General features: G+C 37.9%; 1 protein-coding gene across 1 annotated transcript; it reads left to right on the forward strand.

Moving 5' to 3' along the window:
• LOC131061600 (protein XAP5 CIRCADIAN TIMEKEEPER) lies at positions 1–26,731 on the forward strand. Its single transcript, XM_057995402.2, has 12 exons — positions 1–300; positions 486–551; positions 679–743; positions 954–1,066; positions 2,790–2,859; positions 3,056–3,132; positions 3,240–3,301; positions 25,262–25,393; positions 25,690–25,743; positions 25,923–25,988; positions 26,081–26,155; positions 26,273–26,731. The coding sequence occupies exons 1-12, from the start codon at positions 136–138 to the stop codon at positions 26,321–26,323; spliced, it is 996 nt and encodes a 331-aa protein (XP_057851385.2). The 5' UTR covers positions 1–135; the 3' UTR covers positions 26,324–26,731.

Here is a 26,731-nt window from a genome sequence, read left to right on the forward strand (position 1 = left end):
GTTGTCTATATATACCAATCGGGCATTCCGCACCACTTTTTCCTCTGTTAAATATTTTGCCCTGCAATTTACACACAGCTCTGAGATTCCACCCTGTAACAGGCGAAATAATTTGGATAAAGGAAGACGCATACAATGTCTGGCATGGGAGATGGTTATGTGGGCACTGCCCAAGATGCTGCGAGAATTAGGCGTCTTGAGAAGCAACGAGAAGTTGAGCGAAGGAAAATCCAGGAGCTCAAGAACAAATCCTCTGGCGGCCAGACTGGTCTTCTTCAGTTTGGTTCTGGCACTTCAGAGGTTATAATTATAACATTAAACACCACCTTACTCTAATAATATATTTTCTGCTGTTGGTACAAATGCCACTGGGCATGCCTTTTTTACATCATAAATAAGGTTTCATTCGGTTTATGAGAAATCCATATAAAAAAAAGTTAATTGCATATATTAAAACCTCAATCTGCAATATTGTGGGTGGTCAGATTTTGGAAACTGCTTTCAAGAAGGAGACAGTTGGACTTGTCACCAGAGAACAATATGTTGAGAAGGTGATGTTTTTCTATTCTCTCTTGTACATCAAACTTACAAGAGCTGAAAATGAAAGGGTATAAAATCATTAGGTTTTAGATCAGGGAATTTTTTTAGCTGATATTATGCTTTGTTGTTGTTTTATAGCGGGTCAATATTCGTAGCAAAATGGAAGAGGAGGAGAAGGAGAAGTTACAGAGGCTTCAACAAGAGTAAGAAAAGATTATTCAAAATCTCCAGAAACACAAGTGTGGAATTATTAGCCTTTGATTATGTCAACAAGTTTTTGTAAAATTTATAGGCACTCTATTAGTCAATTGTCTATTGCAGTCTTCAGGCAGAAGAGCTTTCATGGTGTTTTTTTTATTTTACTGGGATGTCTTTTTAAAATCTGATTTGGAATTTTTACTCTTTTGGTTTAGAGAGGAAGAGTTGGAAAATCAAAAGAGAAAGAAAAGGAGGGCCAAAGCACCGGCTCGGTTGTCATTCATTGATGATATGGAAAATGAAGAAGATGAGGACAACGGGGCTAGTGGTATGTGAATTGTTTCTTAGCAGTTTGTTTCAAACTGGATTTTATTTGCTTAGTAAGAGGGTGGTACATCTTGTTTGGATTCTAGCCCGATATTAGAGATTGCTAAAAAAATTTCAATTTGCAAAAGTAAATGGAACTCATAATTCGTTATATTTATTTCTTGATATTAATTCTTAACAGAAGTCCAAATCAGCATCTTTTGTTGTTTGTTATCCCACACATGCACTCACACATTTTTACTATTTTTTTATTAGAACACAACGTCCTAGCCTTGAGAAAAATGGCCTCATAACCATTGTTAACAATGTCAAGCACATATTCTGCTAAATATGTACTGAGGATAACCAATTCCCCCGGAACATTCTGGGTCCATCATATATCTGGTTCCAGGTAGGGAAAATACATCCACTTCCATACCCCAGAAAATACGACTATTGTCATTTAAGGCACACCACCTAGTAGCTTATACCATTCCATCACCTTGCTATTTATCCATACACATTCACCCGCACATCCACGGAGTTATGTAATCCTGTGACCAATATCGACATGGTGCACAACATTCTAGTCTTGAGAAAGATTTCCTCACAATCACTATAAACAAAATTTGTCATTTAGCATAATTTCTGCAAAATATCTGCTTGGGATAATTGACTGGCCTATAACTTTTTTGTACCCATCATATATCTGGTTTCAGGGAGGAAGAAAAATCCCACTCCGACACCTAAGAAAATACTACTACTGATGTTAAAGTTATGGTGCATAGAAACTTTAAAGTTTAAACAAACCATTACCTTGTTATTTATTCATATACATGCACCCACACATCCGCTGACCTACGTTACCCTCTGATCAATATTGACATAGTGCACAACATGCTGGCGTTGAGAAAAAATTATCATAACAACTGTTAACAACGTTACGCAGAATTTCTGCTGAACATCTACTGAGGATATCTGCTTCCCCTATAATATTTTTGCACCCATCATATATCTGGTTACAGGGAGGAAAAACACTCACTCCCACACCCAAGAAACAGTACTCTTTGTATCAAAGGCATGCCACCTAGAAACTTTAACCATCCCATTATTGTGTTGTTTATCCATATGCATGCATGTATACTACATTACTCTCAAGTCTCTGGTCAATATCAATATAGTGCACACCATACTGGCCTAGAGAAAAATGGTCACAAAAGTACCGTTAAGGCGCTAATAATGTTAACATTTTTGTGCCCATCATATATCTCTGGTTATAGGGAGGAAATAACACTGCTTGAGAAAATACCACTACTTCCATAAAAACATTGCCTTCCAGTAACTTTTTATGATCTGATTACCTTGAAATAAGCCTGTAATAGACAGACTAGAATAAGCTGGCACATTAAAAAATGGACTTGGAAACAGTAAGGGTAAAAATGATTTTTTTGTTTTTGTTTTTAGCAACAAAATAAATTTAGCACTTAACAATGTTCCCTAGGTTCATGATGTTAAAACATCTTAGGTACATGATAACTTTGAAAAATACATATGTTGTAAGCCTACTCACGAAGGTCAACTCTATCTAGGCTTACCTTTGTAAGTTTTTAAATGTTTGTTGGTAGCCTATTGGAAAGCTTAACGAAGCAAGCCTATTATTTATGTTTTACGAATAAATTTGAGAGGCTATTGTAAGTTGCTGAAACTTTAAGAAGCATTTCACCTTTTATATTTATTATTTACAGAGAATGGGGAAACTAGGAAGCCCAAGCTTGGCAAAGATCCGACTGTTGAGACAAGTTTCTTGCCTGACAGGTACCATTTCAACGAATTGAACCTTTAATTGAATAGGCTATTTGTCAACAGAGAAGGAATGGTCTTTGCAATAGAGTTTTATCTTCTACTGTAACATTTCTTTTATAATTACTTCAAAATTTATTTCCATTTTTTGGAAGGTCTATTCTATGGAATTTAACTTGTGATCTTAAGGGAATTGAGGGTAATACTTCAGAGATCGAGAGGCAGAGGATCAGAATGAGCGTGAGCGTCTGCGACAACAATGGATGGATGAACAAAAGCGTGTCAAAAGTATGCATCATATTTTATTAATGGCACTGTTATTATACACTAAAAAATAGAATGTCACATAATTTCCATGGACACAATTTATTGATTTTATTTATGGCCTTTTGCAGATGAACCACTGGAGATTACCTATAGTTACTGGGATGGTGCTGGTCATAGACGTGTCATTCAGGTACCTGAAAGAGTTATCAATGAATTTCATGATTATCTTTAAGTGTGGTTTAATTAGTATTTTAGTCTTATTGTAACTTCTCTATAACTATAAGCATTTTCTTTGCATGCTAAACGAGTTGATCACAAATCATATGGGGTAATTAAATCTTCATAGAAGAAATTGTCCGCTTTCTTATTTAAATTCATTTTATGAATACTGAGCAATGTAACTTTGGCATAGCGATAGATATAGAGAGGCAAAAAATGTTAGAAGTTGAAGGAAAAGACAGTGAAGTTAAAGGATAGAAAACTGTTACATGCCAGTTTTGAGGTTTTTGGATGGACAAATGTGGGTTCAAATGGGACCCACTCAAGAAAATATGAAAACATTACAATTTAGTGAACACAGTAACTATTTATTTTGATTCAGATACCAAAATGAGTACAGACAGGGCCATATTTTCTACCAAGTGCTTAATCACATCTTCCACTTGGTATTATGCAAAATGCAAAGAGTCTGCAACTAAATATAAAAATGCAAAGTTAAAATGCCTCTAATATAGTGGGAATGATAACAGAAAGATGTCTGCCTACATTCCCATTCTGAAATGCCTTTCAGCTCAGAAGAGCAAATACTAAGTGCTACTACCCATTGCAAGCTATGTCCATGAAGACCACCCCTTGTTTGTAATCATGATTGAGTTCTATAATAATTCAGAAAGCAAATGATTGGATTCGCGGATGAATGTAACCCTAATTGCTTATTTTCTCTGATCTCAACATGTCTATGTATTTCTTCAACAGAGTGGCTATATCTGCACTCCCTTGCCTGAGTCAAACACAGACTGGAGCCCATTGATGCCCAAATTGAGTACAGGAACCTTCATCATCAGATTAAACTCTACCAACTTCAGAAAACAGAAACTGTATCACCATTGCCTTTGAGTAGGTCTTGTTTGCCTCCCATTTTCTTCAAGGCCTTTTTTGAAGATTGCTTGGGTTTGAGGTCCTCCATTCCATTCTACAATCTAAACTGTTTGGTCCAATTGGAATTTTAATGGTTGTCTATATATGTGGTTGTGATTCTGTGAATCATCTTCGTATTCTGCCTTGTTCTCCACCCTGTTTCAAATCTCCAAATTTCACTTCAAGTCCTAAGGGTTAGTGAGTACTAATTGCAGTCTTTTAAAAATATCCAAAACTCAAAAAATAAGCGCTTTTTTTCATGTCCGATGATGATTGCAGTTCAAGAAGCTTTTATTTGCTGAGTCATTTTGTCAAACATTTTGTGTTCTTTCTGTATGCTACCTTTTTTTGCATAAATATATGTAATGATAGTCATAACCTCATCAGATATAGGCTTGCTGATGATCAATAGATTGCCAATATATATTTCAAAGCTTCAAGATTTCTATAAGCTGGCAAAGTTTGATAAATCTGGATTTACAACTTCCAATTGCAATCAAGGTTTTCTTATACAGCAATATCTGTGCATGGCCTACAATATTTGTTGACCATGAGACAACATTTTCTTGAGAAATTCCATGGGAAAGGCTTAGAAGTCAAGAACCATATTTGTGCACATCCAAGAGACGGCTTTTTGTTACAGTATTCAATAAAACAATTTTTGTTTTTTCTGTATGATCCACATTTTATGTAAGATTGTCATAGGAGCTACAACAATACCTGATAGAATTTGCTTTCACATGTTTTTTTGGATCTCAATAGCCTCATCTAAAGCTCCCATTTTGGCCTATACTTGGATGATGCTGGTGAAAGGTTGTTGACTTTGGCCTTTTTGACATGCCTTTTTCATGCATATCTAACTGCTTGCAGTGCCAAGGGTTTGAAATATAAGGAGGGCTGTCATGTCCCCAGATCAAAACAAGTAAACCAATATTACATACCCATGAGAAAGCTCCCTGTATTATATCTATAAAATATTAGTAGTCGATATAACGACGACAGGAGATTCAATTAGATCTTCACAATGCAGCGATAATGGTGTATGTTTGTCTCTAAAGGAGTTAGAAGTATTGGTGCAGGGCACCTAACACTCCAAGCATGAAATTTTGTTTTCTTTCAAGTTTTGTGTGTTATCTTTGTGATGTAATAATGGACCAACCATTTGGGACTCAGTAGAGCCATGGTTGAGTTGTCCAAGTTTTGGTTTGAGTCATTTGTGTTCAGGATGCTGACAGCTTGAGAAGAGAGATGCTTAGGTAGTTCACAGGAGAAGTACTCCAAATGAATGTATTCATGTAATAGGGGTCAATTGTGTTGTGTTTAGGTCTTCTAGGGTGTTTGAGGACCTTCAAGAGTCTTGAAAAGCTTTAGAATGCAAAGTTGCATCTTAGGGGTAAAAGATGTAAAAGTTGCTAAGCAACATTTTGCAATTTTTGCAAAAGTTGCATTTTTGGTTAAAGGCGTTGAAAAGAAACAAACGTGCGCCTCAAAGATGGCTTTGATTTCATCAAGGATTTCAATGTGAGGAAATTCGAGGCAAATCTCGTTATACCAGGACGAGCCAACTCCCTTTCCCTCGTGTATTGCCTCATAATGCTAAGGACCAATGCATGATTGTAAATAAATTTGCATATATTCTTGGCCCTTTCAATGCATTCTTTCACCCATCCAAGCTTACCTATATCCTCCAGCATGAGGTCAAGGCAATGGGCCGCACATGGAGACCAAAAGATTTTTGGGTGCCTCTCCATCAAAAGTTTTCCTGCAACAATTTTAAATTAGTTAAAGAATTAGATGTGATAAGTATCAAGAAATTTTACCATTAATATTTAAAAGTTAAAAACTTAAAAGTTTAAAAGTTAAAAGTTAAAACTTAAAAGAAAACTTTTAAAGTTTACCTGCAACAACATAACTTGCTGCATTATCCATCACCACTTGCACAACATTTTCTTCCCCCACCTCATGTATAACTTCCTCAATAGCCTCACATAAGCATGCCGCATTTTTGACATGTGAGGAAGCATCGATGGATTTCAAAAACATGGTGGATCCTGAAAATAAAACAAATTAATTATCAATAAATTAAAATGTAAATTATTCAATTTCAATCACAATGCATTTAGAGAAGTAAAATGATCAATCACCTCCGCTGGAAACAAGAAAATTTAGGAGTGTTCTATTCCTCCTATTAGTCCAACCATCTGTCATGATGGTGCAACCCTTGTGGCTCCAAGATTGGCGGTGCTCCTCTAGGTCAACTTTCATATCTTCCACCATTTCCAACAAGAGAGGGCCACTCAACTCAGTATCACTAGGGGCTTTAAACCCTACCCCACAAATGGTTACTGCATCAATCATGCCTTGCCAATAAGGAGACCTGTCACAAATTGAAATAGATTAAATAAGAAAAGTTCAATTTCAATTTCAATTTGCAACTTCAAACCATAAAATTTTAAATTTTAATTTAAAACAATCAAATAAAAAAGTACCTGGCTGCAATAAATGGAATGTTGTAGAAGTACCAAAACTTGCAAATTGCTTTTCTTCCTGCATCATGGACCTCCTTGTTCCAAGACATGCTCTCAAGCGAGGGCTGTGCGCTAGGAGTAGTGTGTGGTACAAAAAAATTGTCTATCTTGGATTTTCGCACTCTAGGACCAAAAGTGTGACTAGTAGGAGTAGAAATAGAAGTACTAGCACTAGCAGAAGCACTAGGATGAAAGGGAGGCATAGAAGAACCCTCTCCAACAGAACCTATGGATGCAGCTGTGGATGCGGATGCGGATGTGGGTGGAGGGGAACCAATATGACATAACTCCTCTCTTTGTCTTTTTTTTGTTTGCTTATGTATTTCAAAATTTCCTAATTGGACGTAACAAAAACGGACTGCTTCGAGAGGTGTCTTGATACAAGGTTCAGTATCATGACCACATATGCCAACAATATGATATTTCAATCTATTTATCCCCCCATGGTTAATTTCCTTACAAAAACTACACTTGGTTTGATTTCTTTGTCTACCAGGGAATTCTTCAGTGTATTTCCATGCCTCATCTTTTTGACCATGTTTCCTAGGCTTAGGTTGTGGAGGATTAGGATGAGCCATTAGGAAAAAAAATTGTTTTCAAAACGTGAGGGCTGCTGCAATAAGACAATTTTACAAATCACCATTTGAGCATTGTGTTTTACAAAGTTTTAAATTTAAACTAATTAAAAAAAAACAGCAAAGACTAATTTGTGCATTGTGTTTTTTCTTGAAAATTTTCATATTTCAAAGAAAGAAATTAAGAATTGAGAAAAATCAGAAAACCCTAAATTTTTTTAGAAAAAATTGTAAATACATGTATACAATTTTTTCAAAAAAAATATCTAGGGTTTGCTATGCTATTGTTCTATTTATCTCATTGTGATTGAAGTATGCAATGTAGATTTGGAAAGTTGAACTTCAAAAAAAAATAACAACAAAACGAAAAATCCATAAATATAGAAAAAAAACCAACATAATCAATAAAAATTAACACTTACCTCTTTCAAATTTGTTGAGAAGTGTTTGAAATGAGCTTCTATGGACTCCTTGATGCTCTCAATGCAACTGTAGTGCTGCCCCAATGTGATTTGTGCAAGCTTTTCACCTCTTCCTCTCAGCTGGTTGCAAAACTATGGCTTCCTATTTTTCTCTCTTCCTCTTTTTTTTCCTCTCTTCCACTCATAAAAGTGAATGCCAATCCCTTTTAGGGTTATAAGAAAGGGAAATGGCAAAAAATATCATATAAAAATGTTTTGATTTTTTTGTTTTTTATGACTGCACGTTTTAACTTACGCCGGCCGGGTCACGACCCTTGGACTCGGCGAGTCAGGGAGTGACTCGCTGACTCCGCGAGTCAGGTGAGTCACGCCCCTTGACCTGTCCGAGCCCGGGTCAGGGTCACCGTGACCCGACAGGGGTCACCCAACTCACGTGACTCGCCGCAAGTCACGGAACTCTGATATAAATGAATATGTATGAATGAGTATAGAAAGGCTAAATGTATATGATGTAAAAGGAGATATAAGGCTGAATTGAATGTACTTGATTGATCTTGATAATACAAATGTACCAGAATTCTATATATGATGTATTATGTTATGTTCTGTGTTAAGTGAATTAGTTAGTACTCTATTTGGGTTAACTCCCTGATCCATTTGTAAAACTGAGTTTGGGGTATAAATACAACGCATATAAAGTAGCTGGGGCTTAGAACTTTGGTATGTGCTCCCCATTTTTCTTGCTAATAGTATAAAAAATCTTGGCAAGCATTGCTGGCACCTCAAGTGGGGCTTCAGGTGGCATCATTGCAGCCTGGTCCTCAAATCTCATGCTAGAGAAATTATTTTTGAATGTAAACTTGATCAGAACCATCCAAAGTGAAAGAACGACAAATTTCTTGCTCAGTATCACAAATGTGTACTCTCATAATCACCCTTTGGACAAAAGTGCATGTTTAACCTCAGTCAAAGAGAATGTAAACCAAAACATTCTAACAGATTGGATCCTTGGAGGAGACCTCAAGCTTGTTCTAAGTCAAAATGAAGGATCTCGAATGATGGAAGAGACCTTAATCTTGTTCATCCTGTTTAGTGCAAAGGTTGCGAAGCTGTGGAAGATATTATGAATGTACATGACCTAGAAGACCTAAAACCATGAAAAGGAAAATACACATGGTCCACCAAGAGAATCGGTGTTGCATGCATAGCAGCAGGTAGGACAGATTCTTAATCTTTGGGGAGCTTCTGGAGAGAATCCACTTTTCAACTCAGAATTTTTGTTGAATCTCACCTCTGATCACAAGATTATTAGTTTACTTTTAAAACAGAAAATAAACTAGGGTCCCCTTCCCTTCAGATATTCCTCTATTTGGCTCAATGAGGAAGTTTGTGAACAAGTTGTTAAACAGGTTTGGCAGGAAACACCCACACACTCCTTACGAGGACAACGGAGGGTGAATAAAATACAATCTGCAATGACTTGCATAAAACAGTGATGCTCAATCTCATACTAAAAGTCAAGAGTATTTCTGCCCATAAGATCCAGCTTGAGGAAGTTCAAAGATAGAAGAAGAGGGCCCTTCTGAAGGCCTTTCAGTGCAGCAACAAAATTATTCCAATCAGTTTCTCAACCTTTTTCGTAAGAGACTATATGGAGATTGAAATCCAGAGTGCATTGGTTGTCTGAAGTAGACTGCAATACCAAGTACTTGTTTAAGAAAAACTCAGCAAAGAAGAAATTCTAACACCATAGTGAACCTTCAATCTGCTAATGGGCATTATTTGGAATCAGTGAAAGACACCAAGAGTAGATCTACAGCCGCTTCAAGCAATTATACTAAGAAGAGCAAGATGACAGAAACTCTGAGCCAACCAATCTCCTGGTTAATATCCCTCTTCTAGTCTTTCAGGACCAAAAATAGAGATTTTTTTAAAGAAATGACAATGGAGGAATCGAAAAGGGTTGTCTTCAACATTAGTAGAGACAAAGCTCCTTATCTTGATGGATTTAGTGCACTTTTTTTCCAAGATATCTGGGATGTCATCAAAATTATCTTTTGGCAATGGTGGCAGACTCCAGACGAAAGCATAGACTCCATGGAGCAATTAATTCTTCTTTTTTAGCCTTAATTCCAAAAGAAGCACAAGTGGTAAGTATTGATAGATACAGACCTATATCTCTTTGCAACACCTCTTACATAAGGGTCACTCAAATCATTTCCAAAGGCTTGAAAGGATTAGACCCTCTCTTGTTTCATAAGAACAAACTAATTTTTTCACTGCATAGACATCTTTGAAGGTGTTATCCTCAACCGAGAGACCATCTGCTCCAGCAGACAAGAGAACAAAAAAACCATGTTCATTAAATTGGGGATATGGCTAATGCTTTTGACTGTTTGGAGTCTTGGATGGACCATGAAGATTTATATTACTTTGTGCAAATTGGGATTTGATAACAATATTGTGCATGGATTTGGAAATGCATTAATTGCCCCCTTGGTGAATGGCAGTCCAACAAAAAATTTAGACTCTCTAGAAGTCTAAGGCAAGGATGTACACTCTCCCTTTTTGTAGTTCGTATCAGCTATAACTCTTGGGCCAAACTCTTGAAAAGAAAGGGAAGCAAAGTATCCTTCTTGGCATTCCCACCTTTCATGGAGAAAAAGAGCTTAATCATGTACAATTTGTAGATGATACCATACTGTTGGGGAGAGCCACTCCCCAAATTGCAAGGTTTGCTTCTATTCTAAAAATCTACTTGGTTTCTACTAGCTACATGGTGAGTAGCAACAAATCTGTCTTTTTTTTTTCTCATAGCAAAATCAGGGAAGCTGCTGTTATTTCCAAAAATTGGGTTTCAACTCAAGTCATGAACAAATAATTTTCTATTTGTGGGTGTCATTTCTTGAACATACCCAAAGCCCAACATTGGGAAAAGACTTTATGTAAAATGAAGGCAAAATTCAGCAATTGGATTAATCTATTGTTGGGTCCTCCTGCTCAGGTCTTGCTAATAAATTATGTGCCTTCCTCCCTCCCTATCTAACAAATGAGCATTGTCTATGCTTCCAAGGCTCCTGCAAGTAAGATGGAGCAACATATTAAGAAATAAGAGAAAGTTTCATCTTGTTAAATGGGAACAAATTATTAAGAGAAAAAATGGGGGGATTGGCTTGAAATGTCTTCATGATCAGCAAAAGCCTCTGTCTGCAAAGAAATTTGGACAATATCTCCAGTAAAGACAAATGGCGGGCTTCTTGTCTCAAAATAGTACATTATCTCAAAGGGCTATGGCCAATTCAAATCTGAATCACTTAAGAAATAGCAGATTTCAAGAAATTTGGAAAGGGCCATGGGTCTTATTTCAAAGCAGCTTTCCTAGATGTTGGTAATGGTGAGAAAATCCAATTCCTGGAGTACAAAATCCTTGGGCAGTTTCTGCCTGCTTAAGAGATTGGCTCCAATATATAAATATTTGTGATAAAGCAAGTGATGGACTTCCAAAATAAACCTAGAATGAAGTCCAATCTGGATCTTAATACCCCCTTGGATCTGAAAATGGACTGGAAATCCTTTATTTCTTCTATGGAGTGAAGAATTCCTATTGATTGCAGAATTGAAGATAAACTTTTAAGGGGCACTATCACTGGATCAGGAATTTATTCAGTGAACAAAGGCTACAAAATTGCTAGAGGTAATAATTCCACAATTCTCAGATGGAAGCATATATGGCGCATGGAAGCTATCCCCAGAAGCATTTTTTTCTTTTTGCTCATTATGCAGAATTTGCAACTCTCCCTGGATAATTTGAGATGAAGAGGTTTAGTGTAAGAACCTTAAAAGGCCCTCAACTGAGACAACTGACGTTTAATTGACCCTGTTGCGTTTCAAGTGTGTTCTTTGCAAATTTGTAACAACGAGTATAATTTTGACAAACTTAAGCACAAAAAGCAACTATGGGTATTTGCTGGAAATCAATTTATAACTCAACAATACTGATCAAACCCTTATTACATTATTACATCTGTTCATCATTTATTAATGCTCAATACATAAACAAACAAAGCAAGAGAAGAACTGATAAATACCAGGACATTTTGTAAAAACCCTTATTTCCTTATTGCTGGTCATACATAGTTTTTATGACAGCAAGCCATAATTTATTCCCAATTGACCCGAATCACTTGCAGGTTTGCCCGATGGAGAGACATAGGCAAGGCGTCCCTTCTGCTATTCTTTTATATTTTTTTGGTTCCTCCAATGTGAAAATCGTAGCCCTTCTGGTGTTTGCGCTACTTTCCAGGCAGTCGTACAGCCACTGATAAACAATCTCTCATGGATGCCTTTGTTTCCCTCTTGCTGCTGCAGCCTAATACTGGAGAAAAGGCAGCGCCTCTTTGATTAATAAGCACAAACTTGGCTCCTGAATGAAACCAACTGGAAGAGCAAGATCAGCTGATATTTCACAGCCTCTGATGCTGTTGTACAAGAATCCCACGTTTTCCTGTACCGATACCTTTGATCACTGCAGAAGAATCTTCTGCTGAAACCCTTGGCCAAAAACTCCTCTCAAAGCTCCAAACAAAAATATTCAAAACTTAGCATAATGAAAAGAAGACCTAAAATCTTCTTTAATCTTCTCCATTTAGGGTTGGCGCGATTCCCAAGAAAGGTGCGATTTGGCCTTTAATGATGTTTTAACTTTTATTATTTATTTTTGACTATTGAAGTGTCAAAAAAATAAATCATCTTCCATTTAATATAAAAACTGGCCCCATCTGATGAGAAATAGACCCTCACTTAAGTTATAACTTAAAGTGACTTTTAAAACATTAAAACATTAAAGTTCGCCATTTAATATTTAATTAAAAATAATTAAATATTAATATCTTTCTAAGTATTCATCAGAAATGCCTGCCGTCTGAACTGGAGACTGCCAAACCATAATTTGTCCTTGCCCAACCTACTGGCTATAAATAGCAAGACTGCTAAAAATAGAAAGTATCTCAAACGGAGTCCTGGAGACCTCAAACAAAGACTAGACCTGGAGTGCTTGCTCTGAAGGTCGTGAATCAAATTCTGGAGGACCCTCTACCCAACCTCATCAGCCTACGAGGGTCAGTGATAGGCTAATCTACTCAGCTGACAGATGTCAACTAGAAGGGGACATCACATTTAGTAGGCCCTAATTACTGTGCTATTTGCAAGCATGATGAAGAAAGCAAAGGTCATCTCTTTAGCCGTTGTGGTTATGCCAAAGATGTTTGGCATTAACTTCTGGACAATTCTGTGTCTCAAGTTTCAGTACCTTATACATTCTAGCAAGACATTAATATCCCTAGCTCTATGCAAAGAGTTAGAAAAGAGTCTTAATGGCCTTTTGTTATAAGACATCTCCCAAGGTACCTCTTTTGGGGCATATGGAAGGCTAGAAACTCAACTATCTCCAAGGACCAAAACTCCCTGGCTTGAGTCACTGTGAATATATGGTCCCTTTTAAAGGAAACTACAAACCACAAGTTGCTACTCTTCTAATAAGGGGAAAATGATCAAGGACACCCTTCTTTTCTTTTGCCATGGCTTCTCCCTATTCTTTGATGGAGAATCTAAGGGAAAGCCTAGATTGGTTGGGAATGGAAAATCCTTGTCAACAGAAAAAATCTGTCACAGCTTTGCTGCTGGTCTTTGTAAGAACCTCAAAAGGCCCTCAATTCTGACAACTGAAGTTTAGTTGAACCTGTTGCGTTTAAGTTTGTTCTATGCAAATTTTTGAACAGCAAGTATACTTTAACCATTACAAGCTCAAAAAAGCAACTATAGGGAAACGCTAGAAATCAATTCTAATTCAGTAATAAACTGATCAAACCCTTATTACATTTATTCAACCTTTATTTACCCTCAATACATAAACAGACAATAAAGGATAGGAACTGAAAAAAAATACCAAGAATTTCTGGAAACCCTTATTTCTTCCTTGCTGGTCATACACAGTCCATTATGACAGCATGCTATAACTCACTCGAGACTGACCCAGACAGCTTGCATGGTAGCTCAATGGATGATTCCAGGCTAGGCGCACCTTTTCCTTATTTTATTTAATTTTTTGGATCCCTCCAACATGCAAATCGCAGCCCCTTAGGTGATTGGCGCTACTCCCCAGGCAGCCGTACAACCATCAATAAATATCTCCTTTGGGTATCTTTGTTTCCCTGTTTGCTGCTGCAACAAAATACTGATAAATAACGGTGCCTCTCTGACTAATAAGCACAAACTTGGTCCTTGAATGAAACCAACTGTAAGAGCAAGATCAACCGATATTTCATAGCCTCTGATACTGTTGTACTAGAATCCCACGTTTTCCTGTACCGATAACTCTGATCACTGCAGAAGAATCTTTTGCTGAAACCCTTGGCCAAAACTCCTCTCAGAGCTCCAAACAAAATATCAAAACTTAGCATACTGAAAAAAAGACCTAAAATCTTCTTTTATCTTCTCCTCTTAGGGTTTGGCGCGATTTTCAAGAAAGGTACGATTTTGGCATTAAATGAAATTCTTAACTTTTATTATTTATTTTTGACTATTGAAGTATCAAAAATAAATCACTTTCAATTTAATATAAAAATTGGCCCCATCTGATGAGAAATAGACCCTCACTTAAGTTATAACTTATAGTGACTTTTAAAACATTAAAACATTAAAGTTTGCCATTTAATATTTAATTAAAGTAATTAAATATTAATATCTCTCTAAGTATCCATCAGAATTGCCTGCCGTCAGAATTGGAGACTGCCAAACCATACTTTGCCCCTGCCCAACCCACTGGCTATAAATAGCAGAACTGCTAAAAATAGAAAGTATCTCAATCGGAGTTTTGGAGACTCCAAACGAAAGCCAGTCCTGGAGTGCTTACTCTGAAGATGAAGAATCAAACTCCGAAGGACCCTCTAACCAACCTCATCAGCCTACGAGGTTCAGTGATAGGCTAATCTACTCAACTGACAGATGTCAACTAGAAGGGGACATCACAGTCTTGGTATATCATCGAATAAGATGCTTCAGGCTCTTAAATTGGGTCATTTTGACCAAAGAAGATGGTGTCACTTTATAAAAGTTTTTAAGGACTCACAACTCATCATAGATGCCACAAGTTTCTTAGTGTTGTATACATTGTTGAACTAATTCAAACTCACGTTACTCAATTTTTCCAGTTGGATTTGCAATATAATCAAAGAAATCACGACAGTGAAGCAAACAGAATGACAAATATCAGCACTTTTCAACATTGATTTCTCTTGTTGGGTCCCAAAATCGTTGCTTACACTCTTAGAGGAATCAATCTTCTTCATGGCTAGGGAAATGTCATCTTGGAGGGATATTGATCATCTCATCAACAAAATGTGAGTGATTTAAGGCCAATTACTGAAAGTGTATATTCTTTCTTTCACTTTAGGCTAAGCTACAACTAGAAGGGTGTTCCCAGGGGCATCCTTAATAGGATTAGTCACAAGACTCATAACTGAAGATCAACAAACTAAAAGCACTGTAATAGTATCTAACATACTCTCTCAACAATTGGCCTTGAATCACTCACATTTGATACAGACATCAGTTATAGATTTACAACCTCGTTATTTACAAAACATTTTGCTTTGTTGGCAACTGTACTTGCAAGAGTTGAATCCTAAACAATCCTTGGCACTTGCAATTGTGTGAGAATCAGAAATGACCGAATCCTTGGATGAATCACAAACTAGTATATATAACATTTTGCTTGGTCATTCAGTTGTCTGTGAGGATTCCAAGGAGAACAAGAGGTCATAAATGTGGCATGCAGGAGAAGCGAATTGGAACTCGACTATTGCATTCATGGCAAACTAGAACTCAATCACTACATTGATGGTGAACTAGACTTAATCATCCATCATTGAAGTTGCATGTAGATCTGCAACCTCAGGATGAACAATGGTTTTTAGGCAGGAAATCCTCTCGTAGTAGTTGCAGGAGTCGGATTTGGTCATTAATGGTGTTCTAGTACCATTTGCCAAGTGACAAAGGAAATATAGAGGAAATGCGGAAATTTGATACAAGATGGGAGATTAGAATAGGAGATGTGGGGTTTTATTGTGGGATTGGAGGTTAGGAATGGCCATAGGGATGAAAGTCCAAAAGTCTATTGAAACTCCTTAGATGGATGAAGTGAGCAAATGAAGTGATTTGGAAGAAGTGTAGAGAAAAGATGTGGAACTAGAGGTTAGAATGAGAGGTTGGAAGGAAGATTGGAAATCTGAAATTTATCTTGAGCACTGCATTGGAAGAAATGATCAGCAAAAGCATTAGAACAATTTGCATGAATTCTGCAAATGGATGAGAATAAGTGAGTTGAGGATGTGGGAAAACTTTGTGGGGAAAGGACGTGGAATTGGAATAGAAACATCCCAAAGTCTGCAAAGGGGAAATAGGGAAGGGGTGAAGAGTTGCGGGAATCGGGTGCAGGGAAGGACCTGAGGACAAGAGGAAGGAGGGAATGGGAAGAAGTCTAGACAAACTTCACAAATCTACAAAGCCAATGAAACTTAATCAGGAATTGGGAACCTGAGAATGGAGAGGTGTGAAAGAGGATGGGAGGTCAGGGCTCGGAAAGGAAACGAAAGAAATCCAGATGAACCCCATTCCACAAAAGGGAAAAGGGAAAGGAGTGAAAGAATGTGAGAATGCAGGGATGCAGATGAGGAAGGGAGGTCAAGAGATCAGGGCTTGAAAAGGAAACGAAAGAAATCCAGATGAACTCCATTCCACAAAATGGGAGGTCAGGGCTTGGAAAGGAAATGAAAGAAATGCAGATGAACTCCATTCCACAAAAGGGAAAGGGGTAAAAGAATGTGAGAATGCAGGGATGCAGAAGAGGAAGGGAGATCAAGAGTTGAGACAAAGAAAAAGTCTAGACATCCATCAAAAACTTGTAAATAGATGGAACAAAGGATATTGAAGGAATTAAGGACCCCAGTAGAATTAGCTGAACTTTAATGCAGGACCAATAATCAGAATAGGTGGTCAGACAACTGGAAGGATCCATTAGAACTCCACAACTCAGAAAAAAATGATGATAATGACCAAAACCTTCCCAATTTGGATTTTTAGCAACTTCCATCATCTAATAGGAACATGTGGGATGATGAGGAACATCATTTAAGCAATTTTGACCAGGGGAGCCCAGTTAAAGATTTCTCAAATAGGTTATAGGTGATGGGCCAAATTAGGTCTAATGCACAAGGGGGCTGGGAAAGCAATTTCTTACATTGTTAGTTAAGTCCTAACATCAAATTTGGAATAGCCCTGCTCAATAACAGAAACAATCAGTTTTGCTCCATCTATTACAGCTGTCTTTCCCAGTTTGCTCGGTTGAAGGACTGCCGTTTTCTCCACTTTTGATCTCTTCTATTCTGCTTTGAAACTATTCTTCAGATACCAATTATTTTGTCTCTTTTTTTTTATTGTTCATTTTTTATCTGCTTTGATGTATCCTCTGTGCTTTATTTTAATAAAACTACCTATTTTTATTAAAAAAATATTTTACTTTGTATTTAAATATGAAACTCTAAACTAGCATTTAACACACAACTTCTAAATATTTAACGTTACTATCCAAGATTCAAATGTAAGAACAAGAGTTTCAAAATACTTCTAAATGTAAAATTATTTTACTTTATTAAATAATTTCTACAAAATATTTATGAATTGGGAAATCTATAACCTAAAGATTATTAAATAATACCTATCAAATCCTCACACAAACAGCAAATGCAAGAACAGAAAACCTAGGAGCAACAAACATAGGAATGGTAAATGCAAACACAGGAACATCATAGTTATCAGAGGAATGAATAATGAAAAATGCAGGGAAAATAAATTAACAGATACTCTGCTGCTTGACGCTTAGACTCCATATTGTTTGGTTACCAAATTCGTCTACCATTGTTTTAGAACTTTTACTAGAGTTTTTTAGGGTTGTTTAGGGTTTTTGGTTTTTCTGTAAATTAAAAGGTTTAAGGTTTTTGGTTTCATTGGATTAAGTTATTTGAAAAAAACATGGGTTATTCAATAACCCATGTTTCCAAATTGTTTCAACATGTTATTTTTTGAATACAGCAGGTTATTGACTGAAAAAGTGCCCTGCCATACCCTGACTGCCGGGTGCCGTTTAATTACAATTACCTGCATGTAATTCCAGTTTTCTGCTTCTCTGCGGCCGTGATACTATCTAATGGCTCCTTGCAAGGGACACTTTTTGAGTGTTTTTGGGTTTTCTTGCATTATGCTTACCCTCTACATACTAATAGTAGGAAGGAATAACGTTAATTTTAGTAATCTACCAGAAGCAGTAGATAGGAGTAGTGATTACTTAGATTTCATATCTAACCGGAAGGCAATAGAGATCTGTTATGAGCTAAGTTACAAAATGAATAATGGTGCAACACAGTGCATGCAACAAGTTATAATTACGTTTGACCATACATGTAATAAAGTGATATGTACTGTCCATAAAAATCTACAAGAAAAAATGTCTCTCCCGCTCCTCCCGCTCCCCAGCAATGGCTCTCCCGCTTCGATCACGCTCAATGCTTCTGCTACTGGTGCTGGGTTTGGTGTGTGGGCTGCTCCGTCCGTCTCTACCCACATGCCCTCATCTGCAGACTTCCCTCCCCTCCTTGGCATGGGGGCTGCTGGCAACCTTCCCTCGCCCTCTTGCTCTGTGCCGGCTGATGTTGTCTCTCTCGTTGATACTTTGGTTGGATCGGACCTTCTCCCTCCTCCCGTGGGCTCTGGCATGGGGGGTCTTCCCTTTACTAAGGGCACTACTACTTCTTCGGCTGTTGCTTTTGCTGGCAAAGGTGTGGATGCTCCCAGACCTCCTCCTCTTTCTGGTGGAAGAAGTTATGCTCGTGCGGCTAGGGCTTCTACTATTAAGGGGGTTCGTCCCCTCCCTTGTGGCAAATCTTCCCATGTGGTGGTTTATGGCCAAGGTTGTGGACACTATTGACTTCTATCAGAGTAATGCTTTGGTGTGCAGATTTTCTGGGCTTTGGCTCTCTCTTCCAGACCTCCATCGTTGGGTGAGTAACTCTTGGAAATCCCTAATTGCCCACAACATTGAGCTCTTTCCTTGTGGGAAGGGTTTTTTTATTGCCTTTACTTCTACCTTGGAAAGAAACTTGGTTTTGGACAAAATGTGGGCTTGGGGAGATCACTCTCTTTCTGTCAAGCCCTGGACGACCTCTTTTAATCCCCTTACTGAATCATTGTCTGTGTGTCCAATATGGGTCCGCCTTCCTAATCTCCCTCTCCATTTTTGGGAACTCTCTTGGTACGAGGCCATTGGCAACTCCATTGGTTGTTTCTTGAAGGTGGATGAGGCCACGTCTTCTATGGGGCACTCTACCTTTGCTCGCTTGTTGGTTGACATCGACATCTCCTCGCCTCTCCCCAAGGATGTTGTTCTTATGGTTGGGGATAGGCCTTGGTCTTAGCTGTTGGATTATGAGGGCCTGCCCTTCCGTTGTCGAAAATGTTTCTCAACGGGGCATCTTGCTTCAGACTGTTCTCTTCCTCGCCATAAGGGTGCTGCTACTTGGTGGAAAGATGCCACCATTGAACATTTGACTGTCAATGCATTGGATACTACTTGTTCCTCTCATGAGGATGATGTTTCCTCCTGTGATGAAGAGCTTCTCACTGCTGCTAAACCTTCTACTAATCCTCTCACTGTTGTTTAGCAACCTTGTTCTACTACTGTTGAGCCTGCTTCTGGTGCTGCTCTGCTTTGACAACCTACCCTGCAACAATCTGCCGCTGTTTATCAGCTTCTTACTACAGTTCTACAACAACACTCTGCAGCTACTTCTGATCACAACTCTGTTGAATCACTTCCACCCGATCTCTCTCTCGGTCCTAATGATTGTATCGCCTGGACTGTGGTTCGTCGAAGGCGGAAGGGGAGGTCTTTCCCCCTTGTCCTAACCTCTCCCTCTCAAGGTTTGGGTGTCTCTTCCCCTCCTTGAGTTGGGTCTAGTTTTTTTTGATCTGTTTGTTGTAAAGTGGCTTGCTCCCTTGGTTTGTGTTGTGACGTATTCACACATCGCCCCATTACAAATGGGGACTCCTAATTTTTTGCCTTCTAGGGTTTGTTTTCTAGGTCTTTTAGGTTCTTGTCTATTAGCCTTTGCATTTTGAAGAGTTGTTAGGGGGCTCATTAGGATAGCAGGCTCTGCTTGAGTCAGGTGGATCTACTCAAGAGGTCAGGTCAATTGAGTCATTAGGGGTAATTTAGATCATTCCTAGGGTGTTTTTTGTGTACTATTTGGTCGCACTTCAAGTTGCTAAATCAAACCTTGGTTGAATGCATATTGTCCTCCTAGGTCCCATCCCTTACATCAAGGACAGAGCGAATTTGCCCTAAGAAGTTTGGAATGTCATCCTAAGCCTCAAATGTCCTGAAATTTGGCTAAGTCTGGAATGCCATCCTGATCCTGAAATTTGACTGTCTGGAAAATTGAAGAATCCTCCAAAAACTTGATTTTGCATTAGAACTCTTGGAGGTTCGAAACCACTCTCAAACATCCTGACAGTATATATGGAATATAACTTAAAGTATAAGAACTTTCTTATACTTAAATGTTATATTCCATATATGAATCTTGACGGAGAGGCTAAAATGTCAAATTTCGCTCCTGACCCTTCCAAAGGGTCCAAAGCAAAATTTCACAAAGGACCTAAATTCTTCATCTAAATCATTGAATGGTCGAGCAAATTTGCAAGGATATGGAAGGAAATGGATCTAGGATCAAGTCTAAGACAAAGTCAAGTAAGTTTGAAGGTGAATTGAGCCTAGAATAGGAATTTCGCTCCTAAACCTTCCAAAGGGTCTAGAGCGAATTCCTCTATAAGACATTCTACATTGCCCAAGGTCATGAACTAGCTCATTCCTAGGCTTGAGTGAAGGAAAAACACCTATTTGGAATGAAGAAATGTGAAAGATGTAGTCAGGATTATAGCTTAAGGTGAATTTCGCTCGACCCTTCCAAAGGGTCCAGAGCGAAATTCATGTAAAACCCTATTTTTCACAAAATTTTGAGCTAGATGTCAACTTGAGGAGCAAATTCACTCGATCATGATGGAAGGAGGCCTAAGAAGTTATATTCAAGCCAAGGAAGGAAGGAAAAAGGTGAGAAATGAGCCCAAGTAAGAATTTCGGTCCTGACCCTTCCAAAGGGTCCAGAGTGAAATTCACATAACCTTCATTTTCTTCCTTGTCATGGCCAAGTTTTGGACTTCTAAGGCATGGTTGGAGTAACCTTGAGGTGTTCTAGCCTTTGAAAGAAGGTTTGAGGCGATGAAATGGTGAAAATCAACCTAGAATGGAAATTTCGCTCCTGACCCTTCCAAAGGGTCCAGAGCTAAATTATCCATAAACCTCATTTTCTTCCTTGTTTAGACTAAAAGCCTTGTTCCTTGGACATAGTGGGGGTAAATGGACATGTTCTTGCCTTAGGAAGTGATTGAAAGCATGGAAAAGTGAGGATTTTGTCCAAGATTGTGAATTTTGCTCTTGACCCTTCCAAAGGGTCCAGAGCGAAATTCTCCATAAACCTCATTTTCTCCCTTGTTTAGGCCAATACTTTAGCTCCTTGGGCATATTTGTAAGTGGACTGACATGTTTTTGCCTTAGGGAGTGACTAAAAGTGAAGGAGTGAAGGATTCAAGCCTAAAACTAGGACTTCGCTCCTGAGCAAAATTCTTGAAAACACCTATTTCCCCCTTAGATGAGGTCAAGACCTTGGTTCTTATGGCATGGATGGAAGTGAAGTGACGTGTCCTCGCCTCTTGAGGTGGATTGGAGTTGAAAAAATGAAGAAATGAGCTCAAGACATGAATTTCGCTCCTGACCCTTCCAAAGGGTCCAGAGCGAAATTCCCCAAATCTACCTTTTTCTCTCAATTTTGTGTCAAGCCAAGTGTGGATCAGGGGAATTAAGATCGAAGATGTCCTTAAGCATGGCTTTGAGTTGCTTGTGGCCACCAATGATCAAGATTTTGAGCTAGAACAAGGATTTCGCCTTTCGCTCCTGACCCTTCCAAAGTGTCCAAGGCGAAATCCTAAATAGGTCCTGTCCCTGACCATGGTTTTTAGCGAAATTCTCCTTTCATGCCATTTTGAGGTCAAAGAAAGTGTTGTCTTCATAGGGGAAGGATCCAAAGACGAGAGTCCAAGTATAGAAAGTGAGATGGATGGATCTAGGTGAAGGAAAATAAGCAAATCAAGAATTTTGCTTCTGACCCTTCCAAAGGGTCCAGAGCGAAATTCTCAAAATCACCTAGTTTGTTCATGATGAAGACTAAAATATGGATTCCTAGGCCTTGGTGGAGAGAAGGCTAGCATGTGCTTGTCTTGGGAGGCAACTTGGAGTAAGGAAATACTAGAATTTGAGCCTAAGGAAGAATTTCGCTCCTGACCCTTCCAAAGGGTCCAGAGCGAAATCCTCTTTTTGGTCTTTTTGGGGGTCAAATCAATGATGTCTTCAGGAGAAAGCGATTCAAAGGTCAAGAGAAGTTAAAGGCAAGGAGATGATGAAATTTGAGCTAAAATGCAAATTTTGCTCCTGACCCTTCCAAAGGGTCCAGAGCGAAATTTTTATAGGGCCTGTCCCTGGGAAGAATCTTGAGCGAACTTCATTTTGATGTCTTCTTGTTGATGTTTTAAGGTAGAAAATGCTATGTTGAATGAATTTATTATGTGACCTTAATCACCTTTTGGTTTGTTTTGCAGATGGAAGAAGATCAGGACAAGGACGACTTGTTCTAGTCCATCATCATCAAGGACATTCCAAAGGCATAAAGGTGGACTAAAGGTGTGTTTGAAGCATTGGAAGACTTCAAGTGTTCGAGGAGTTGTAAGATAGCCTCAAGACCTCATTCTACCACATAAAGAAACCACATGATGACATAGAAGAATGACCTTACCAACACTTCAAGGTGAGGTATGCTACCGGAGAAGGAAGACTTGACAATAAGAAAGCCTCATCAAGCACTTGGGAGTAAAAGAGGTACATCATTCATCACATGAAGGATAGAGGAGGATTAATCAAGACACAGATGTCAGACAAGGTGGCATCCTAGTCATTTTTCCTCCAGTCGGATTGATCCACCTCAGCATGTCTAGATTCAATGTACCCGACTCATCGGAGGTGGCACAAACTTCGGTGTACCTACCCTTGCTTCCTATTGGTCCTCACTCTTGGAATGTAATTTTCTCATTGGCTAAGGAAGTTTGTTATAACAAACCCTAATTAGGGTTTCTATCCTTTAATCCTAGCCATTGATTCTAAGTCAATCAGAGCCGTCAATTTGCAAAGGGCTCTCTATATAAAGCCCTAGCTCTTCATTTGTAAAGGTTAATAGTCAGATATTAGTTAACAGTTAGGAATTAGCAAAAAGAGATAGAGATAGCTTTTTAGAGTAGAGTAGAAAGAGAAGGCAAAGATTGTTGCCAAGACATTGTTGCAAAAGACATGTAAACTTCATTGAAGGAATGGTGAATTCTATGTGTTGATTCTACAATTTGCATGGTCTCTATATTTCTCAAATTTAATTTCATGTTATTAGATGAATGGAAGAAATTTGTATGATCAATGGTGAGATTTGTATATCCATACTGCTAGCGGTTTGTTGATTGCAAACTTGCCTTGCATAGTCGACTGGAATCATTCAACTTAAGCTTAACTTCAATTATCGCTTCTTCATTGATATGCATCAACTCGATGGTGTGTATGCTTGTAGCGGTGATTTGAACATCATAAAGCTATCCTTAGAAGATCGCACTAGCCTTGTGGAGATGATCATAGCATGTCAAAGCAAAACTTAGTTAGAATTTCATCAAAGGTCATCCATTGCTCCTACATTCTTAGTGTTAGAATTAGATCCTTTTCCAACCCTTATCCTTTTCCATTTAAAAAAAAATCAAGGATTAGTAAAGACCCATGTTCCAGTGATATCCAAAGCAAATCAGATGCTTAGGTCATCGAATGTACGTCCCCTTGTGATTCCAGCAAAATCATATCATACCGCAAGAGCTTATCCACACGTAGAGAACCTACAATCAAAACCTTGGAGCTACTCCGATTGATCCTTCGGCGAGATCTTCAGCATTCGGAGAAACTTTATTCAAGAGAGGATAAGGTACCTTTAGGTATTTTATTCTGTGTTTGGTCGTGTACAAAAGACACATCAACAGTTTGTTTTGTCTTTTTGATTGTCTCTGACTATGTTAAGGGTTGGCAACCTAGCTAATGCTGCTTTTTTAATTAAAAAAAACAATATAATTCAATTGTTTTCCTGTATATTACCCTGTAACTGGAGAGTCACTTTGATGATTGTGAATGATATTGTCTAATCATCTGCAGTTGGCTGTATGAAAGGTTTACTATTCTAGCTTGAGCTTTGACATCCTTCACTATGATTTCTTGCTGCACAGGTCAATTGTCCTACACGTGAGGTTGTGGGACCTGTTACATATTTTATTATCGTAGATGGTGATTAGGTTATTGCTTTCTAGTAAGCCTTTGTGATTTCTAAAAGAAAATATTGTGGTTTTCACCTGAGAAGATGGTGTACGATCGAGGACTCAAGATTATACAAATTTAGAAATAGTTACTAGAAGATTGTATTTGATTTACAAGGAGAATTTGTTAACTGTTTCAAATTCCTTTCTAAATAAAAAGCATATTTGTCAATTGTCTCAAATTATTTGATTCATGTCAACCAAGCAGAGATGAGGCTACAGTGGAGATGTAAATAGTGCAAAGAATTGCTTTACTGGCCCGATGAAGAGGCCTTGTAAATGAATAATGTTGGAATGAGTTTCTAAGTAGATTTGTTGACTAGTAATCGTGGAAAGGGTCAACCTACTCTTTGCAAGGGGGAAATGTTTCTTTACACAAGATTCATTGGGACTTATGAAGTGTTTGGGTGAGATAAAGCCTTTTCTCTGCATGAGGTTGTAGAAGGTTATTTAAATTTTAAGGTATTACATACTTCGTCATAACATATTTTCCAATTCCCTGAAATCATCTGTTTCATCTTTGAGTTTTAAATATTTGCTTTTGCACAATATTTTATGGATTTTCTTTTTTGGTGAACAAAGCATGTGCAAGCATGATTTAAATTTTGATGCTCTCTATGTTTGTTATACTTTGTTCAAGTTATAACTTATTCCATGTTCAGTTGTTTTCACTATACTGGATTACTTCTTTTTCATGTTGAGCTCTGGGTGTAATTCATTTGCAGCAGACATGGGTGACTGGTTTTCACTGTTAGGTCCACCACTGCCTTTTTTTGTTATCTCAGCATTTCAGGGGCTAGATAGATTAATTTTTGTCAATTTTTCTTGTAGGATAGCTGTTTTCTTCAATTCTCAACTTTGGTCTTCCCATTTGCAGGTTCGTAAAGGAGATACAATAGCTGAATTTCTACGAGCTGTTCAACAGCAGCTTGCATCTGAGTTCAGAGAGATCCGAACTGCCTCAGTGGAAAACTTACTATATGTGAAGGAGGATCTAATTATACCTCATGTATGCTTACTTGTTTTTTTACCATCAATATGGTTCCACTGAATCAACTTGGTAATTCTGTATTGATTATTTACCAACTAGAGGATTATACCACTTGTGACACACAAAACTTGTGAAGTGCTAAATCTGCTGCAAGGCTTCTGTTAGTGATGTAGGTTATCTGTTGATTACAAATAGAAATTTGTTCTCTTACATTTTGGTTTCTTTGATGTGCCACTGACGGTAAGCAACTAAAGCTATTTTTAAACTTCGGAATTGGTTTTATTATGCTAATCTCTTTATCTTGATGAATGCAGCAACACAGCTTTTATGAACTAATAATTAATAAAGCAAGAGGCAAAAGTGGCCCGGTAATTTTCCTGCCATATTTTTCTTCTTTTCTTACAGTAGTTGATGATGTGTGGTATGCTCTCACGCTGACCTGCCTTATTTGCTTGTATTCTAAAATTGTTTGACATGTTCTTCCTCTAGAGAAGCTACAGACATGTAATGATTTATAATAGATATTATGACCAAATGACATTTGCAGCTATTTCACTTTGATGTTCATGAAGATATTCGGACTATTGCTGATGCTACAATAGAGAAGGATGAGGTATTTTCTTCCATATCTATATATATTCTTTCTACTCAAATTTTTGTGGGACAATTTGTTTTTACTCATCTGATTTTTTTCTTTTATTGCAGTCACATGCTGGTAAGGTTGTTGAACGGCATTGGTATGAAAAGAACAAGCACATTTTCCCAGCCTCTAGATGGGAGGTATGCTTTTAACCCAAACCCTTACAATTTTTGTGGCAGACTATTTTATTCTAATTTGACAACGAGACTTGATTCTCTATAGTGATGCTAATTTGATCAATTTTGTTTACTGTTCAGATATATGATCCAACCAAAAAGTGGGAGCGGTACACTATTCATGGGGATTGAATATAAGATTTATTGAGCATAATGGCAGATTGGTAGTTCTTTATAGCTTGCTTTCTTCAAGATGAGGAAACACTGCAGTTATGCACATCTTTAATTCTATATATCTAGTACTTTTACTGAATGAGCAATTCAGAAACAACTTATTTTACTTACTCTAAAAGGTTGCAACCCTCATTGCTAAGCACTGAGATGTGCAGAGGTTCAAAGAAAAGAATGGAACTAGACATTGGCTATATAACGAGTGTCCTCATCTTGAAAGTAAATGCTTTTCGGTATTTTGTAACAATATTCCATTTTTTTTCGTAAAGGTGTCTATATGGTTAAAGGACCTTTAACCCACAAAAAATTGGGGCACATAGCTCAGATATTGAAATATATTGAAACATCATTCTCAATGATTGAGACTCA

Source organism: Cryptomeria japonica, chromosome 11, assembly GCF_030272615.1.
Source record: "Cryptomeria japonica chromosome 11, Sugi_1.0, whole genome shotgun sequence".
Taxonomy (NCBI): Eukaryota; Viridiplantae; Streptophyta; class Pinopsida; order Cupressales; family Cupressaceae; genus Cryptomeria; species Cryptomeria japonica.